Source organism: Macaca mulatta, chromosome 1, assembly GCF_049350105.2.
Source record: "Macaca mulatta isolate MMU2019108-1 chromosome 1, T2T-MMU8v2.0, whole genome shotgun sequence".
Taxonomy (NCBI): Eukaryota; Metazoa; Chordata; class Mammalia; order Primates; family Cercopithecidae; genus Macaca; species Macaca mulatta.
Window position 1 is genome coordinate 146,821,145 of NC_133406.1, and position 18,719 is coordinate 146,839,863.

Consider the following 18,719-nt stretch of genomic DNA (forward strand, 5'->3'; position numbering starts at 1 on the left):
AAACTTCTCAGGAACCCCCACCTGCATAACCCTTCTTATTCCAAAACCTAGGTCAAGTGACAGAGTCTTCCTAAAGATTTTCCTGTGATGTCTAGAATGAAAAGTCATTTTTCACAGCCCTGAAGTCCATCTATTACTTTCTACTTGTTTTAGGGTTGCTTTGAGGCTCATGCTGATATCTAACTGATTCTTTTAGTATGCCCCACAAAGCCTAGCTTAGTGCTGAAGCCATAATAGGCATGAAATAAACATGTGTTGAATGAACAAGCCTCAGTCCTGTTTACATGTTTTAGATGTATTAGACAGACATGGCCTGAATTGAAATATGGAACAGCTTTTACATTCTATAAAACAAAACCTTTATATAACCTTTCCCACCAGTTTTTAATATTCTATAGATATATTCCCCAAGGCAGATTTTTTTTTTTTTTTTGCTATTGAAGTGAAAATGTTTAAAGATTGAAGATTATTAAATAAGACAGCACTTGTTGATATGCACAGACGGTATTTGACAATTATAAGCCATTACTATTCTCTTGCCATATTTTCTCTCTACAAACTAGCTGATAGGGGAAAAACTTGGTAGAGCAAGTATTTTTTAAATTTCCAGCCAAAATCTTATTTTATAGGTTTATAGGGTGGGGGAAGGAGAAAGAGCAAATATTTTAAGAAAAAGGCAGGGAAAGCAAGTGGAAGTAAATGGAGTATGAGCCGCAATGCAAAGGAGATACTGGTTAGAGGCAGCTCTCCAGCTTCCAACTTATTATAGTCATTACGGAATGGTGACATAAACAGATATCTTGATACCTCTCACTCATCCTCCTTAACTAACAGCAATAACATCTGTAATACAAATGTTGAACACAACAATTTCTGCCAACAAAAGGGAATGTAAGATGTAAGTATTTATATCATGACAATTTCCCTAAGATTTGAATGCACAAGAAATAACTATAATATAAGGTGGTAGTCCCATAAGAAAGATAATATCCAGAATGGATAGTCTGGAGGCATGGGGTTGATAGGAATTGGTCAACAGAGGGCATTCTGGGCAGTAGTATCAATGTAGGGGAGTATTTTGGAGTTAGTAAAGTAATATCACCTCAAAGCAACTCCACCTTTTGTCAGGGCAGGGCCAATATCATAAGCCTTCATAAATCTCACCAAACATAACAGTGCTTCCCATATAATAGACACAAAATAATTATTGTATTTTTAAAACAAAACTGAATTCCTACAGCAGTTTCATGGCCTTTCATTTACTTTTGGAGAAGCAATTCAGTTTACATTAATAATGAATTTTGTCAATCTCCTCTAGACAAGCACCCTCTAAAAAATGTGAAATAAAATTAAAGTCAATATTATAGACAGTCCCAGCTTCTTGGGAGCTTTAGGCAGGACAATTGTGGAGCGCAGAGTTCAAGACTGGCCTGAGAGTATAGCAAGACCCTATCTCTAAAAATATACATATATATTACAGATATGGTCTAACCAGTAGACTATGAGACCCAATTCCTTTTCACAGATAAATCTATTAATGTGGCCTAAGATTTCATCAATTACTTAGGCAGTCACATTACCAAGCTATCAATCAAGTAAATTCACCAGAAATTACCTGTAGGTCTTTTCTTCCCCATCCTTTCACCATTTTACTTGATAAAAATGTTTAACCCAAGTAATAAAACTTAACTTTATAATTTTGGTTTCAGCTTTAGACTTTCTTGAGCTGTTATCTAGATCACCTAACCTATCATCACCTACAAAGGCTTTGAGAACCCTAAAGATACACTTGCTAATTAGTCACTAATACTCTGGGTAATGCAATCAACTATCAATGCAATTGGAAAAAACATGCATGATCACCTACAAGCATTGTTTTGGTCAGTGAAAACAAAGATGAATCCAGTCTTTCTACACTCAAGGACAATCTAGTCACTTACAATGTAAATTTAAGTCCTATATAAAGTGCTATGAAGTCAAGATAATGATGCATTAAAAGGTTAAGATTGAGGGTAATACATAAATTATCCACCTAATCTATCACTCAACCCACATTTTTCAATGTCTTCCAAAAAGATATAAGCTTTGTCAAATGCATTTAGTTAATAATACGATGAAGGCTGGGCACAGTGGCTCATACCTATAAACCCAGCACTTTGGGATGCTGAGGCGGGCAGATCACAAGGTTGGGAGTTCGAGACCAGCGTGGCCAACATGGTGAAACCCCGTTTCTACTAAAAATTCAAAAATTAGTTGGGCATGGTGCTGTGCATCTGAAATCCCAGCTACTCAAGGGGCTGAGGTGGGAGAATGGCTTGAACCTGAGAGGCTGAAGTTGCAGTGACCCGAGATCGTACCACTGCACTCCAGGTTAGGCAACAGAAGACACTCTGTCTCAAAAATAATAATAATATAAATAATATAATGAAAATAACAATGGCTTTTAAATTATACATTCTTAAACTAAGGACCAAAGATTATATCGACCAGGAAATTAAGGCATAAAAAAATTTATATGCACTTATAAATTAAATCAGGTATTTGAATCCATCTTCTAACTACCAGACTTATCCAGCATTTCCCTTGGGTAGCAAAATTTTCAGTAAATCATATGTATGTGAGGTGCTCAGCCATATATTTTTTTTCATATCTATACACACATTCACAACCCATACACAGATTTTTGTCTGTCGAACTTTAACCAGGTCCTCAAAAAACTAAAAACCTATTTCTTAATAAGTAAAACTTATTTACTAAACATAGGTCTTTTTCAATCTCTAATTTCCCTGTTTAAAAAAAAAGCAAATAATTTCAAAATCTGTGCTTTGTGAAATTATTAATTCATATTTGGCTCTCTATCTGATCCATCCATTCTTGCTATGTAAGAAAGAAATGAACATAGTAAGCAATGCCTAAGATGCTACCGTGCATCCTGAAGAAGTGAACACAGTATCATCTCTTTCTTTGGTATTACCCAGAATACAATGCAAAACTGTGACTGTAGTATACATTCACCAACTTATTTACTCATTTGGAACACTAGAAATCCTTGTAAGCACAGTTCAAATTTATTACAAGTTAATTCATATCCCCTAACAACTACACAACCAAAGTCTGACACGACCTACTTAGCATATCACTAAAAAAAAGTCCCCCAAAGTCAGTATTAGAGTCGTTCTACTGAATTCCTTTCTTTTCTCAAATTTAACATAAGACTTAAGAAGCATTAAAACAGCAAAAAAAAAAAAAAAAAAAACTCCAATGATTGTTACAAGAAGCAGACTTAGGTTTAAGTGCATGGCTACATATCATTTTTCTGTAACAACATATTCTCAATAATTAACTCTTTGGGACAGTAATGTGATTCTAAACATGAAATAATAGGATAACTGGTTTCTAAATCCAAAATTTCAAGAGAATTTCCCAACCTCGAATTCCTCAATGGCAAGAGCACAGTACAGGTGTTTGTATTACATTACAATCCATTGGAAGTACAATCCTTTTTCAAAACTGAGAACAGTAAAAATAGGAAGCATACTCAAATTTTCCTAAGGTTTTTTCTAGTCCCAACAATAGTCCTCTACACCAAGTTCTGCTTATCTAAGTTTTAGACACCAAGTTGGTATTAGTTGATTCTACATTACTTAGTTTCTAATAAATGTTTCCCTCAAATCCTCAAACTAAAAATCTTAAAATATGGAGATGTGCTAAATGTTAAGAGAAAAATTAAAAATCTTTTTTCAGAATTTCCAAAGGACACAAAACAAATTTTAGTTAGAACAAAAATTCCCATCTCTTCTACAGTTTATCTTTTCAGATTGCTGAGAAACTATTTAAATGCTGAAAGTAAATAACCAAATTACAGAAGACAGCAGAGAAATGGAATAGTTTCCTTATGTAGTACCATAAGTTTAAAAAAAAACTTTAAAATAACATTTTATTATTCACTAAAATAATGTTTTCCCTTAAAACTGTTATTCTTTAGTGTGATACAAGGTGAATTTTTTTTTAAACCTTAAGAGTTAAATCTAAATAACATGCCTCCACTGTTTTCCTATGTTTACTTTTTAAAAGTATTCTACTTACATTTTAATTTCCTTTGAAGCACGAGTCATTTAAACAGGCAAAAATTAAAACATTTTGTAATTATAAAAATGGATGAATGCACTCTGGTAAGCATGAAAACATTGAAAAATTGAAAATAAAACTATACCGATTTCCTTTCATTGATAATTCACTATAATCAATTACAGAATGCACAAAGTGTAAGGAAAAAAAGGCCAATAATGCCTGAGAAACTAACCAATGTAAAAGGATTAAACTTTACATAATTCTTTTCCACACAATCCTCCCCAATATAAGAACAATTAATGCTATCTAAGAAACAGAATGAAGGGGCTCCTAAGGTATTTTCTCTTGGGTGGTGTGTTTACAGACTGGGTAAGCACTTGTCCAGAATGTTGCACAAGAGATTCCTGGCTAGCTAAGTAAGCGTTCACTAGATGGACTCTAAAGTGTCACAGTTCTAAGATTCCCAATCTATGAGTAGACGAGAAAAATAAGAAAACATTTTGCCTTTCAATTAACCGATCGGCTTTCACTCCCACCCTGGCCGGGCACACACATACTCAAAAGTTATTTCTCCCCTTTATCTGCAGTGATTTCACGAGATCCTCGCGAACAAAAGGCACGGAAAACAGGCACAGGTGGAATAAAAAGGGGAGTGGCTGAGGCCAGGCGGCTCTCGGAACAGCGCCCCCACGCACCCAGTTCCCCCGGCCGCACCTGAGAAATCACAGCCCTCTACACCTCCACCCTTCCGCGCCGGCGCCAGGGGCAAATTCTCCGACCTATTACCCTCCGCCCGTACCTTGGCCAGACATTGGGCATTGTCTGGAGCCTCCTGTGCCAAAGAACGGCAGGGAGGAAAGGAAAGGAGAGAACGAAGGAGAAAGAACAAGTGAGAATAAAGAACGGAAGGGGAAGTAAAGCAACAGGGAAACCGTACGCTCCTTTTGGCAAAATTAGCTTCCTGAATTAAATCACTCGATTTAATTCAGCCCCCAAAACCAAGCCATCAGCCCAAAGGCTGCAGCCGGGGTTGGCCAAACCGGAGTCCCTCGAAGCTGTGCCCGCCCGAAGCACAGAAGCAGAGAGAGGGAAATGGGAGTGTGGGCTGGGCCTGGCTGGCCCGAGGCCGGGCTCCGAACAAAGCCGCCTGGGTCCCCATACCTGGGGCGAGAGCTCTGGGCGGCGCCTCCCCGCTCCCCGCTCCCCGCGCCGCCCCAGCCGGGCGACGCCCTAGCCCCGCGGACCTGGCCCGGGCGAGGGATCGCGGCCGGTCCCCTCCCCGCCCTCGAACAGCGCCCATTGGGGACAATGGGCCCCCTCCCCCGCCTCCAGGAGAAGAGATACAAAGGGAGAGACGAGCCGCCGGGCGCGAAGCCAGGCGTCGGGAAAGTGAAGGCGGAGGAGGAAGGGACAAGAGGGGATCACGGCGGACGCAGTAGCCCGCGGGCTGCTCCCCCGGCCGTCCCGGGCGCCGCCCGAGCCGCACCACGGTGGCAAAGGCGGGGGAACGGACTAGCGGCCCCCTAGACCCCCGACCGAGAAGGGAAGAGGAGTCTGCACACAAAGAGGAGCGAGACCCTCACCCTCCGCCAGCGCCGTACCAAGGACCGCGGTGCGCGCTCTCACCGCCGAAGGTCCGCGGCGCCCGCCCAACCCGCGCTTCTCAGGGGCCGGGGTCCATGCGGGGCGCCCCTTTCCCCCACTCACCCACAGCTCTGTGCCCCAGCTCATGGCGGAACTTGAGGCGACTCTGGCCGTCTGGCGTTGCCGCTGTCCGTCCGTCTGTCGGCTCTGCCGTCAGTCGATCCGACCTCTCACTCCCTGGCCGGCGGGCTAGCAGCTCAGCGGGTCTGCCTCGAAAGGTGCCGCCACCGCCGGGCTCCCCAGTGAGTGAGAAAGACGCGACTGGTGAAGGCGCCGCCGCCGCCGCGTCCCCGCCTCCCCGAGCTGGGCGGGAGGGGGCCGGGGCCGAGGGGAGGCGGAACGCGGCGCGGGGAGGGGGCGGGGCGCAGTGCATCCTGGGATCGGGGAGGACCTGGGCGCCCCTGGCCACCGCCGCCGGGGTCCCCCAGCGGGCACCTGGTCACCCTCGCTGGCCCCTTTCGCTCGTCGAGTCTCCTCCCGCCGGTACCCCGCAGCTTGGACTGCCTCCGCTCCGCCGACACTCGCACCCCGTTTCCAAGATAGAAAGGGAGAGAAGGGAAAAGATCCCACCGCCGCTATTATCTCATTCCTCCTCTGCGCTGAGCCCCTTTAGGTGAGGCAATTTCAGTTACCTGCCTTTCCTGCCTCTTGTCTCCTCCACGCGGGAGAAACCTTGACAGGGAAGCGTCATCCAAATCCTAGAGTTTAGATTGAGGAGAGTTGTGTTTTATTTTTTTAAATCTTGATGCTTAAGGTGATCTTTCGAGCCTGATGCTTTGACATGACGATTATTGGGGACCACCAAAATGTGCACAGGTTGAACATCAAATGTGAATGCAACATGTCCCCGATTCTGTCTTTAAATGTTTAATTTTATAAATTCTGTCAGGAAATTATAAAAAGAGGCAGCTCTTCCAGTAATCATTTGGGGATGTTGCCAAGGCACGAGATGGAAGACGTGGACAAATGTGAGCCGAGCTGTCACCTACCGAAGATGAGAAGGCAGCTTGCCCCATCTCTGGAATGGGCACCTCGTGGGTGGGGGTTGGATGGGAGCCAGATTTTTCTCTGGTAGTGTAAACAGCCTATTAGGAACTTCAGATCTCTTTCACGTCCCGGTATCGGAACCTTGGAGGCAGGTCCACTACTTCCTTTTTTCTCTATGGAGCTACTTCTTGGCCTATCTCCATGGGAAGGCTGTTAGCTAGCTTGGCTGGTGCTACTAGATATCAAGTACGCTGAGCAACTCCCTAACATATGCTTTAGTATTAATAGCTTGTCTCCTAAAGCAAGCAAGCGCACACACACACTTCAAAGCAGTCAACTAGTAGAGTACTCCTCAGTGCGTCATGACAGCTGGGTGTTTTAGGAAGCTCTCCCAACGGGTTCTTTGTCAGCACTGAAACTCCTCCCCTACCTGGCCTGCACAGGTGTTCCAACCTCTTCCGCTTAATCCGTGTCCTTGCCTAGCTGCGCTCCCTCTTGGAGTTGAGGCCAACAGCCAGACAGCCCAGTTGCTAATCTTCCTAAATTTTCTGCTCTCCTTCCCTGAGGCCACTTTAAGCATACGAATGCCCTCTTCCAAGTGGGTTATAGACAATTTTTAAATGCTTAAGTTTGTACCATGCAGTGAAAAGCCTGTGAAGCATTGAACAACAGTTTCTAATATTTTTCCACATTGCCTCTATTCCAAAAGAATTTCTTCGTTTATTTACATCACCTAACATTGTTAACCGCCTCTCCTATCACTTCCTCTCAATCCCTGGAATCATGAATGTATTTTGCAATTGCAAGTAACACTAATTAGTAAGGGAAAATGGAATGGAAATGGATTTTTTTTTTTTTTTTGGACGGCTTTTCACTCTGTCGCCCAAGTTGGAGTGCAGTGGCGCGATCTTGGCTCACTGCAACCTCCACCCCCCATGTTCAAGCAATTCTCCTGCCTCAACCTCCCGAGTAGCTAGGATTACAGGCGCCCGACACCACGCCCAGCTAATTTTTGTGTTTTTAGTGGAGACGGGGTTTCACCATGTTGGGCTGGTCTGGAACTCCTGACCTCAAGTGATCTGCCTGCCTCAGCCTCCCAAAGTGCTGGGATTATAGGCGTTAGCCACTGTGCCCAGCCAGGAAATTGATTTATTAAATGAGTATCTCATTATTTAGCAGCACAGCAATACCAAGATTTATTATATCTAAGTATTGTCATAAAAGCTAAGACCTATAGAGTATAATTTAAATCGAAGTTAAAGAATTTATCTCTTTTTTTTTTTTTTTTTTTTTTCTGAGACACAGTCTTGCTTTGTTGCCCAGCAGTGCAGTAGGGCCATCTGGGCTCACTGCAACCTTCGCCTTTCCGGCTCAAGCAGTTCTCCTGCCTTAGCCTCCCAAGTAGCTAGGATTATAGGTGCTCGCCACCACACCTGGATAATTTTTTGGATTTTTTTGTAGAGATGGGGTTTTGCCATTGTTGCCCAGACTGGTCTTGAACCCCTGGGCTCAAGCGATCCAACCCCCTCAGCCTCCCAAAATTTTGGGATTACAGGCCATGAACCACCACACCCAGCCAGGATTTCTCTTTTAAAGTAAAATAATCTACTGTTCACATTAAAATTCCCAACCGTGCTGTTTATGTAATTTCCCAATAGAACATAAAGCTCACCTCCTACATGAAGATTTTTTCTTCTTTCAAGGTTCTGAAGCAGGATTCCACACTTAAAACAATTCATTTCTCTTCAAAAAGCTCAATTTGGGGGTTATCAAGGGTTTTCTTATTTGTTTTTGTTTTGAGACAAAGTCTCCTGTCATCCAGGCTGGGCACCATCATAGCTTACTACAACCTCGACCTCCCAGACTCAAGTGATCCTCCCACCTCAGCCTCCTGAGTGGCTAGGACCACAGGCACACAACCACACTTGGCTAATTTTATTTTGTTTTATTTATTTATTTATTTGGGAGAGACAGAGGTCTCACAAGGCTGCCTGGGCTGGTATCAAATTCCTGGACTCAAGTGATCCTCCTACCTCAGCCTCCCAAAGTGCTAGGATTACAGGAGTGAGCCACTGCACCCAGCCCTGCATCAAGTTTAATATTCAAATTTAAATAAAATTTCTGTTACCCTCCATTACTATAAAATTTTTAATGTAATTCATATTGCCACCTTAAATAGATAATATCTTCTAAAGAATTATTTGTAATTTATAAAATTCTTTCATGACATTAAAAGTCACTGGTTCAACAATGTTTAAGCAAAAATAAAAAGTGAAAACTTTCACAATAAAGAAATAAATGTTTAGTGTTATATTTTGTTACAAGAATAATAAAGATTAATCAGATTTCAAAGTATTTCCTATTAGAACAAATCTTCTCTAAAATAGTATATAGGCATTCAGCCAACAAACATGCAGAGATATTTTACATACACATAGTCACATACACAAATATATATTATCAGTATGGCAGTTTATAAGACTATGATTTTTCACATAATCAAAATCATTTTGGCACTAAATTACTTTTACAGATAATTTATTCTTTATAGACTCATGACAAGGCATTTTGTAAGCAGTTCAAACACAGAATTTTTATCTCTAAAAATGTTAAAACTGGCCAGGTACAGTGGCTCATGCCCATAATCCTAACACTTTGGAAGCCTGAGGTGGGAGGATTGCTTGAGGTCAATAGTTTAAGACCAACCCAGCCAACATAGCAAGACCCCATCTCTTATTTTAAAAGATTAAAGTAAATTAAATTTAAAATGTTAAAACATAACTTTCAGAATCTTGAAAGAAATATCTCTTTATTATAGTAGAAATCTAATATTAATTTATTCCAGATGCTACCTCTATATCATAATTTGAATCATTAAATATAAAAATCTTCAAACCAATTATACTTTTTTGCTACTTGACCTATCTTGGCAATCACCACATAGTTTTGATTTCATATTGCATAATTTATAAGGTAATAATACTAAGAAAAAATCAAGAAAATGATATTATTCTATTTTCTCCATATACAATGAAGCTACTCTACAAGTAAACTTGAAAGGGCCTAAATTACAAAGGTGCTTTAGCAATTTAAACAATTATTACAATGTCTCTTTTTATTATGAAAAATAACTTATCGAATGCATTTTCGCTTCAGGCATATCATAGAACTCTGGTCTATAATAGTCCCTTAAAGTGTTATGTTTTCTTTTGCATATATTATGTAGTAATTCAAATGCAAGTTCCTTTTATAATTTCTTTATGTTATAAACATTTAACTAATGCCCTTTCTGGTTTCGAATATTCCCTTCATGAATCCTTTGTTAAGGCAAAATATGAAACAAAGTTTTTCACTGCTGCATTCTTGGATATATAATAATTTACTAGTCCAAGTACATCAACTTTCAACCATAAATCAATCCCATGTCATTTGCAAATCTTAAGACTTTGTCTTAAAATTAAAGCTACAGAGACAATGTCCAGAAATAAAATTATCCTTCAAGTAGCTAGGCCAGAACAATCAAGCTAAAACTACCTTAAGGAAGAAAATCAAAGAGCAGTACCATTTTAATGTTTCAAAAATGGGATCACACTAGCATGCTGAGTCCATGCCAGCCAAATGAAGAATGGCACTGGCTAGTTAATAGTCATCACTACTTTCTGTACTGCCAGTTTTCCAACCCAAGAATTGGAAGAAATCCAAAACTTCAAGGGCATTGCTCAAGGTGGCTCACTGAAGAAAAAGAGAAAGAGAGAGGGAAAGAAAGTGAGAGGGAGACAGAGAGGCCATTTTATGTTTTTTGGAATTCTACTCGCCATTATTGAATCTAGTTAAAGCATTTCATGTAATTGCTCCAGTGAAATGTGGAAAAACAAAAGAAAATTCAATATAAATCAAATGGAATAGATGTGTTTAAAGAGGTAACTTATGTCTACTTTTCTACGTTGGTTGGATTTTTCCCACTGCATTATGATAGAACTGTGTAACTTTAAAAATGTTTAGGTATTTGTTTATATTAAATTTTCTTCAGGGCAGGAGACCTGGTAGAACAAAAGTTATAGTTTTCTCTAGGTGTTGGTTGTACTTTCCCAAACCCATTCAAAATTTATATTAATTTCTTAAAGTATTCCTATCTTTTTTCTTGTTGTTGAGTTTTGTTTGGAAATTTTTTTGGCATGTGATAAAAAATTTCAAGATATGCACACCAGTTAACAAAGAACGAACATTCTCTGTTTTCTTTTTATGAAAACCAGACAGGTACATCATGTGAACTCATAGAAATAAAATCAGCTTGTACAGATTCAAAAGAATAAATTGCTAAATTTTCAGGAATTTTGCAAACAGGTTGTTAAAAAATGTTAGCTTGATAGCAGTCATGGTAAGAGTATTTATAGCGTGGGAATTAGCAAATGCTTCAAATCAGGGCTTTTTCCCTGGAGCGCTGATTGTTAAATATAAGCATACCACTGTCTAAATCCTATGTAGATTAGCCGGGAAGGAAATGAAAATGTACTATAGCTACAATTCTGAAATGAAATGATAAATTTTAATTTTATTGAGTCCATTCAGACATTGTCTGGGATACTCAGGGTCTAATACAAGTTCTTTTTCATCTCTTATGTAACAGAATCATATCCATTGCCGTAATCTTTGCCTCTACTATCTTCATAGTAGAATTCTAACATTTGTAATTCTTTGTCATTTGATATTTATTATAATATTGTTGCAGGCCGAAAGAGTGAGGTTTGTGATCAACTCAGTATGCCACTGGAGGCTATATGAGTAAACAGCAGACTGTTCCCATGAAAGCAAGTTGTTGGCAAACTGACAAACTGTGTCTGCCGCCCAGAAGGAATGCTGAGGGCAGTCACGCCCCAGGCACAAGTGTTTCTTGTGATTAGGCACATCTGAAGCCTGTTAGCAATAATGTGAACCTGTGATCAATTAAGTAGCCGACCAATCGTTACCTCCCGCTCCCTGCTCTTTCTACCCAATAAATATGAGGGGCTGTAGAAGCTCAAGGTGGCTGCCTTTGCTCAGTAGAAGCAGAAGGCCTCTTCCTCCCCAGACCCCTTCTTTAAGACAGTTTCTTTTGTTTTAAGTTTTCATTTCTTGTTCATCCTCCTTCATTCAGTCCTGTGGTAACCATGGCAAACTGCAGCATAATATGTTGTTATTGATTTACTTAAAAGATAATAAACCACAATTCTGCATCTTTCATGTCAGAATTTTTCACCATTTAAGTAAATGCTCAATTTTTTATTGATAATAGAAATGATTTAAATAATCAATCATGAGCACTTACCTCTAGGCTGGTTCTCCTTATCCTTATCCAAATCCAATCAGCTAAGATTTTAATGTTGATTTTAAAGACTAACATGGCTCAGACTAGATATTTTAAATTCTTTAAAAGTAATACACATAGTCTACTATGTGTAAATTCAAGATTTGGTGTTTTGGTTTCTTTCTTTCTTTTTTTTTTTTTTTAAGAGATGGGGTCTTCCTCTATTGCCCAGGCTGGAGGGCAGTGACGTGAAGCATAACATTATATTTCACAGCAGCCTTAAACTCCTGGATCTCAATTCCTCCTCAAACTCAAGTGATCCTCCCACCTCAGCCTCCTGAGTAGCAGTGACTACATTGCATTCCACCAAATCTTGCTAATTTCTTGTGTTTTTAGAAAGAGGGTGTCACTATTTGTTCAAGCTGCTCTCAAACTTCTGGCCTCAAGCTTATTTTTTAATTTCGGTGGCCACTTCACTGTAACAATACAGGTTTATCCCATGAGATAAAACAGCAAGTTAAATCCACTTATGTTGAAGTAAGCCAACAGATACCTAATTTAAATTAAACTCAGAGAATTTGGCTTTAACCTAAAGGGCTTGGTTTTAAAATTATAACCTAGGTCGTCTCAAAAAGAGGGCATTTTACAGACTATCAGTTGGAATAACTTCTGATGCATCAAAATTTTGTATAGGACTGCCAGATTAAATATTCAGACTCCCACTTAAATTTGAATTTCAGATATTACAAATATTGCATGGAATATACTTACACTAAAAACTATTTATTATATATCTGAAATTCAAATTTAACTAAGCATGCTATATTTTAATCTGGTAACACCAAGTATTCTTACATTGAACACCCTAGATCAGAGAGTCTTAACCCGATGAATTTAGACCACATATTTGAGGGCCTTGCTGAATACATGAAATTAGATATAAAAGATTTTTAATAAATGCATCCATAGCTTTTAGTGGGGAACAGAAGCATAGCTTTTTATTAGTAGCTTTTAATGAGGCATTTGCTTCAAAATCTCTTGGAGAGCCTTTTAAAAATTAGTGACTTACAAGATTCAGAACAGTAGTAAATGATGCTGTCACTTCTGTTTAAAAGAGAATTTTTACTCTCTGTATGCACAGAATACCTCTGGAAGGAAACACAAGGAACTGGAAATAAGTACAGCCCTCTGGACAGGGGAACTAGGAGACTGGGATGATTTTTTTTAAGAGTCCTACTTTTCACTACTTCTCTTTTGTACATTTAATTTTATTACATTGTCCATATTTTATCTATCTAAAGAAAGTTTAAAATTACAAAAACCAACAATGCCCAGGCCTCACTGTAGGCCTATTAAGTCAGAATTTCTAAATTTCCAATGATTAAGCCATAATGTTTGCATGTATTTTTGTTAACTCCACAGTATATTTTAATTATACATGAATATCACACACATTACTCTGTGGAATTTGCCAAATAAAACAGCAAACACAAACAAACACACCACAAACTCACGGGAACACCATTCCCTGCATCTCCCAGGAAAGACCCAGAAAATAAATTACTCACTTCAAGCAAGGCTGGAGAGGTTCTGTTTAAGGAGTCCTGTGCGGTGAGTTCAAACAAATCTCCGCTTAGGTGTGGTGAGACAGGAAGCTGCTCAGTGTTTAAGCTGAAGACTCAGGAAAGGGGACTCTTAATTAATGTTTTTGGCCACCAGATTACACGGAAGGGTAATTGAACATTTGCTTATCCACCTATTAAGTAACCTGCCTCTTCTGTGCTTCTAGTGGGTGGGTCCCGGAGTAACAAGGATCTGCTACCCCTGGAAACTCTTCCTAGTGTTGTGCCATCATAGCAATTTACCCAGCCTGCTTCAAGGAGACACCCTGCCTGTTCACAATTTATCTCATCTTCACTATTACTCAAATGTCATTTAAGGCCAGGTGCAGTGGCTCATGGCTATAATCCCAGCACTTGCAATGCCAAAGGCAGGAGGATAGCATGAGTCCAGGAGGTTGAGACCAGCCTGGGCATCATAGTGAGACCCTCCTGTCTCTACAAAAAAATAAAAATATTAGCCAGCCATGATTGCATGTGCCTATAATCCCAGGTGCTCAGGAGGCTGAGGTGGGAGGACTACTTGAACCCAGAAGGTTGAAGTTGCAGTAAGCTGTGATCATGCCACTACACTCCAGCCTGGGCAACAGAGCGAGACCATGTCTTTAAAAAAAAAAAAAAAAAAAAAAGTTTCATTACATGTTAACGGAATGACTGACTGCAGTACTTCAGAATTCAGTCTGCAAAGAGAGAACATGCCCAGCAGAGTAACCTAGAACACTTCCTGGATCATTGTCCTGGAGTTAACCTGAAGAAGTGGTGTCTCTTGCATACCCTTGCTTCTCTCCATTTCAGCAAAAATGGCGGGAAAGAATTTCTTCACAAGCAAACATACAATCTGAGAAAAAACAAATTTTTATTCCCTGTTCTTAGTATCCTATTTCTGGTTCCTGTGTCCAGAAGAAAGGAATGCCACAAGTTACATGACTGCAAGCAATAGTAAACAAGTGTATTTCACAGTTTAATCTAAGATCTACCTGGAGTTGAATTTTATGAAAATACAGAGTTTCCGGTGGCTCACGCCTGTAATCCCAGCACTTTGGGAGGCCGAGGTGGGTGGATCACGAGGTCAAGAGATCAAGACCATCCTGGTTAACACAGTGAAACCCCGTCTCTACTAAAAATACAAACAATTAGCCGGGCGTGGTGGCAGGCACCTGTGGTCCCAGCTACTTGGGAGGCTGAGGCAGGAGAATGGTGTGAACCCAGGAAATGGAGCTTGCAGTGAGCCGAGATTGCACCACTGCACTCCAGCCTGGGCGACAGAGTGAAACTCTGTCTCAAAAAAAAAAAAAGGGGGGGGGGGGAAGAAGAAAAAAAAGAAAATACAGAGTTTCACAGTTAATACAGTGAAGTTTCTAGAACATATATAAGACTATCTTCACAACTCTGGTATAGGCAGAGGTTTTTAAAACAAAGTACAAAAAGCATGAACTAACCATAAAGGAAAAAATGGACAAAATGAGTAAATTAAAATTTACCAGAAAGTGCTTTTAAGGGAATGAAAAGACAAACCCAGAATGGGAAAATATATTAATAATACATATACCCAACAAAGGGCTCATATCTAGAATATATAAAAAGTTTCTACAAAACAGTAAGATAGACCACATGGTGGAAAATTGGCAAAATACATGAATCAACACTTACATAAGAAAATATATTCAAAAAGTGTTTAACGTTATTATGTATGAGAAAAATGCACATTAAAACCCCACTGAAATATCGCTACATGTCTATCAGAATGGCTGACATAGAAAAGATCGACAACACCAAGTATTAGCAAAGACATGGAATGATGGAAATTCTCACACACTGCTAGTGGAAGTGTAAATTGATACAACTTTGAAAAACTATTTGGCAATATTGCATACTATGCAATACAAAAATTCTACTCCTAGGTATATACTCAAATGCCATATGTTCTTATGTGCACCAAAGGCACATGCAAGGATGTTCATCACAGAAAATTATTTATAATAGCTAAATACTGGAAACAACCCAGATTTCCAATAGTAGAATGGATAAATAGTGGTATATTCATATAATAAAATTTGTTAACCACAAGGGAAAAGAATGAAATATACCTACAAGCAAAAATAACAAAAATATTGAGTGAAAGAAGCCAGACATAAATGATATATAATAACACTTAAAAACTTTCTCAAAATAGGAAAACCTAAATTATAATGTTGGAAGTCAGGATAATGGTTACCTCTGGGGAGAAGGGAGAAGGTAATGATTGGGAGAGAACACAAGGGAGTCTTCTGAGATGCTGGTAATGTTCTTTCATTTTATCTAGGTGATGCTTATACAGGTGTTTTCACTTTGTGATGATGCCTTAAACTGACGGTGCTTTCTGCATTTTACTGTACATATGTTATACTCCAAATTTTCAGAAAGCGTATTTTTAAAAAAGACCTGATCTCTTTGGGATACCTATTTACCTTGTAAAATGCCTGGTTTCCAAGAGGAATGTTAGATCATTGACAATGTCTTTCAATTTTCACAGAGCTTTTTATAAATATGTCCACTGAATAACATGTTGTACCTATGTAAATCATTATTAAACTTGGAGTTTAATCATTGCATTAGTTTTGACTGCCATCTAATGGCAAGAATACTGAACTATCTAGAAGTAAAAAGAACCAGTCTCGCTGCAGTAAGCAAAAGAACATTGACTTTGGCTACAATTTGCAGGACTGTTTTACAGTAGAATTTATTGTCTGCACTCAGTGTAAATATTAGGACATCATGCAAATATTAAGTATTCAATTAGGATTGTTAAATCTGAAATAAAACAGAATTTTTCATTTCTTTGTGTAAGAAGTTCATGACCTTACTGTAATTTTCATTCTTTCTTTGACCACACATTATAGTCCTTTCAGATTACAGCCCACTTAGTACAGCAAATATTAGGCAGTAGCACAATATGTAGTCCTTTTACCATGAAAGTCCAAAAGGAGAAATAGACTTAATATATGTAATTCAATTCCTTTCCATATAATCAGTGCTCAGTACAAAGCATTGGATTAATGTGCTGCTTAAAGCATTCTACTTGGACCCTAGTTTTTCAGTGGGATTTTGAAAGTAGGGGCCTGTGTGGCATGCTGCTATACTCTGACCTAGAAGTTACACGCATTGTGATGAAATCTACAACCAAAAGAGAAAGTTGGCTGGGCATGGTGGCCTACACTTGTAATACCAGCACTGTGGGAGGCCAAGACCAACAGATTACTTGAGCTCAGAAGTTTGAGACCAGACTGGGCAACATGGTGAGACCCCATCTCTAAAAAAAATACAAAAATTAGCCGAATATGGTGGTGCTCACCTGTAGTCCCAGCTACTTGGGAGGCGGAGGTGGGAGAATCACTGGAGCCTCAGAGGCAGAGGTTGCAGTGAACCGTGATTGCGCCACTGCACTTTAGCCTGGGGAACAGAGAGAGACCTTGTCTCAAACAAAAACAAAAACAGAAACAAAAAGGGAGAGGGAGAGAAAGTTAAAAAATTATTAGTTGAAAATAAGCATTTCTGAGCCTCAACTGTTAGATATTTTTTAAGCAAAGATGAGGCAGAGTCCTCTAAAAGGACCTTTAAGACAGCTAGCAACTTCTTGGTGTGTTTCAGCAACATCTATGGAAAGCCAAAAAAAATGAAGAAAAAACAGAAAAGAGGAAGCTTTGCTTATATTTGTTTAAGCATTCTGCCCCCACCAAATCCAGTTTGCTTATGAAGTAACCAAGATGAATATAGTTTCATCCTCCAGCAAAATGCTCCAACTCTTTTATTATCTTTAATCCAAATGGAATCAATTGGTTTTTGTTTGTATTAACAGATTTACTGAGGTACAATGACATATAATGAATGGCACATCTATAAAGGGATATATGTTTATACTCATGAAACCATCACAAAAATCAAGATAATGAACATACCCATCACCCCCAAAAATGCCCTCATGACCCTTGTAATCCAAACCCACCTCTCCCATCCCACTCTGTCCCTAGGCAGCTGCTGATTTGCTTTTGATTACAGATAAGATTATATTTTCTAGAATTTTTCTATAAATAGAATCATACCGTATGTACACCATCATCTGGCTCCTTTTACCTGGTGTGATTACTTTGAATTCATCTATGTTGTTGCTGTATAATTTCTTTTTATTCTGAGTGGTATTCTATTGGGTGGATGTATCACAATTTGTTTATCCATTCACTTGCTAAAGGAGTATAGATGACTTTTTGTTTTACGAATAAAACATTTGTAAATATTACAAATAAAGCTGCTATGAACATTTGTGTAAAAAATTTTGTATGGGCCAGGCATGGTGGCTCATGCCTGTAATCCCAGCACTTTGGGAGGCTAAGGTGGGAGGATTGCTTGAGACCAAGAGTTTCAGACCACCCTGGGCAGCGTGGCAAATTTTCATGTTTACAAAAAAAAAAAAAAAAAAATTAGCCAGGCATGGTAGTGCATGCCTGTGGTCCCAGCTACCCAAGAGATTCAGGTGGGAAGATTACTCGAGCTCAGGAGGTCGAGGCTGCAGTGAGCCATAATCACACCACTGCATTCCAGCCTGGGCAACAGAGTGAGACCCTGTCTCAAGGGGGAAAAAAAAAAAAAAGATTTTGTATGAACACACACTTTCCTTTATTTTTGGAATGAATACCTAGAAGTTTTTGCCAGACTGGATAATGATCTGCCAAAGACATCCATGTCCTAATTCCCTTTTGCTATTTACCTTATATGACAAAAGGTACTTGGCAGATGTAATTAAGTGAAGGATCTTGAGGTGGGAAATTCACTTGATTACCAAGGGGGCCCAATGTCATCACAAGGGCCCTTGTAAGAAGGAGGCAACAGAGTCAGAGTCAGACAGAAAGTGAAATGACAATGGAGCTGAGAGAGGGATTGAAGATGCTACGTTGCTGGCTTTAAAGATGGAGGATGGGAGCAGGAGTCAAAGAAATTCAGCCAGTCTCTAGAAGCTAGAAGGCAAGGAAACGGAATCTCCCCTGGAGCCTCCAGAATGAACCAGCCTTTCCAACTCTTGACTGTAGCCCAATGAGATTGATTTTAGACTTCTCACCTCCAGAGCTGTAAGATAATAAACT

At 39.5% G+C, this 18,719-nt stretch overlaps 1 protein-coding gene across 5 annotated transcripts in view; it reads right to left on the reverse strand.

The window, feature by feature from the left end:
- Positions 1 to 5,978, reverse strand: part of FNBP1L (formin binding protein 1 like) — a 106,486-nt gene extending 100,508 nt beyond the window's left edge. For all 5 annotated transcript variants that reach the window (XM_077952925.1, XM_002801657.4, XM_077952915.1 and 2 more), the window contains exon 1: positions 5,779 to 5,978. In XM_077952925.1, coding sequence (XP_077809051.1) covers positions 5,779 to 5,802 — 24 coding nt within the window. In that variant the 5' untranslated portion in view covers positions 5,803 to 5,978. The remainder of the gene's footprint in view (positions 1 to 5,778) is intronic.
- Positions 5,979 to 18,719: the final 12,741 nt, after the last annotated feature.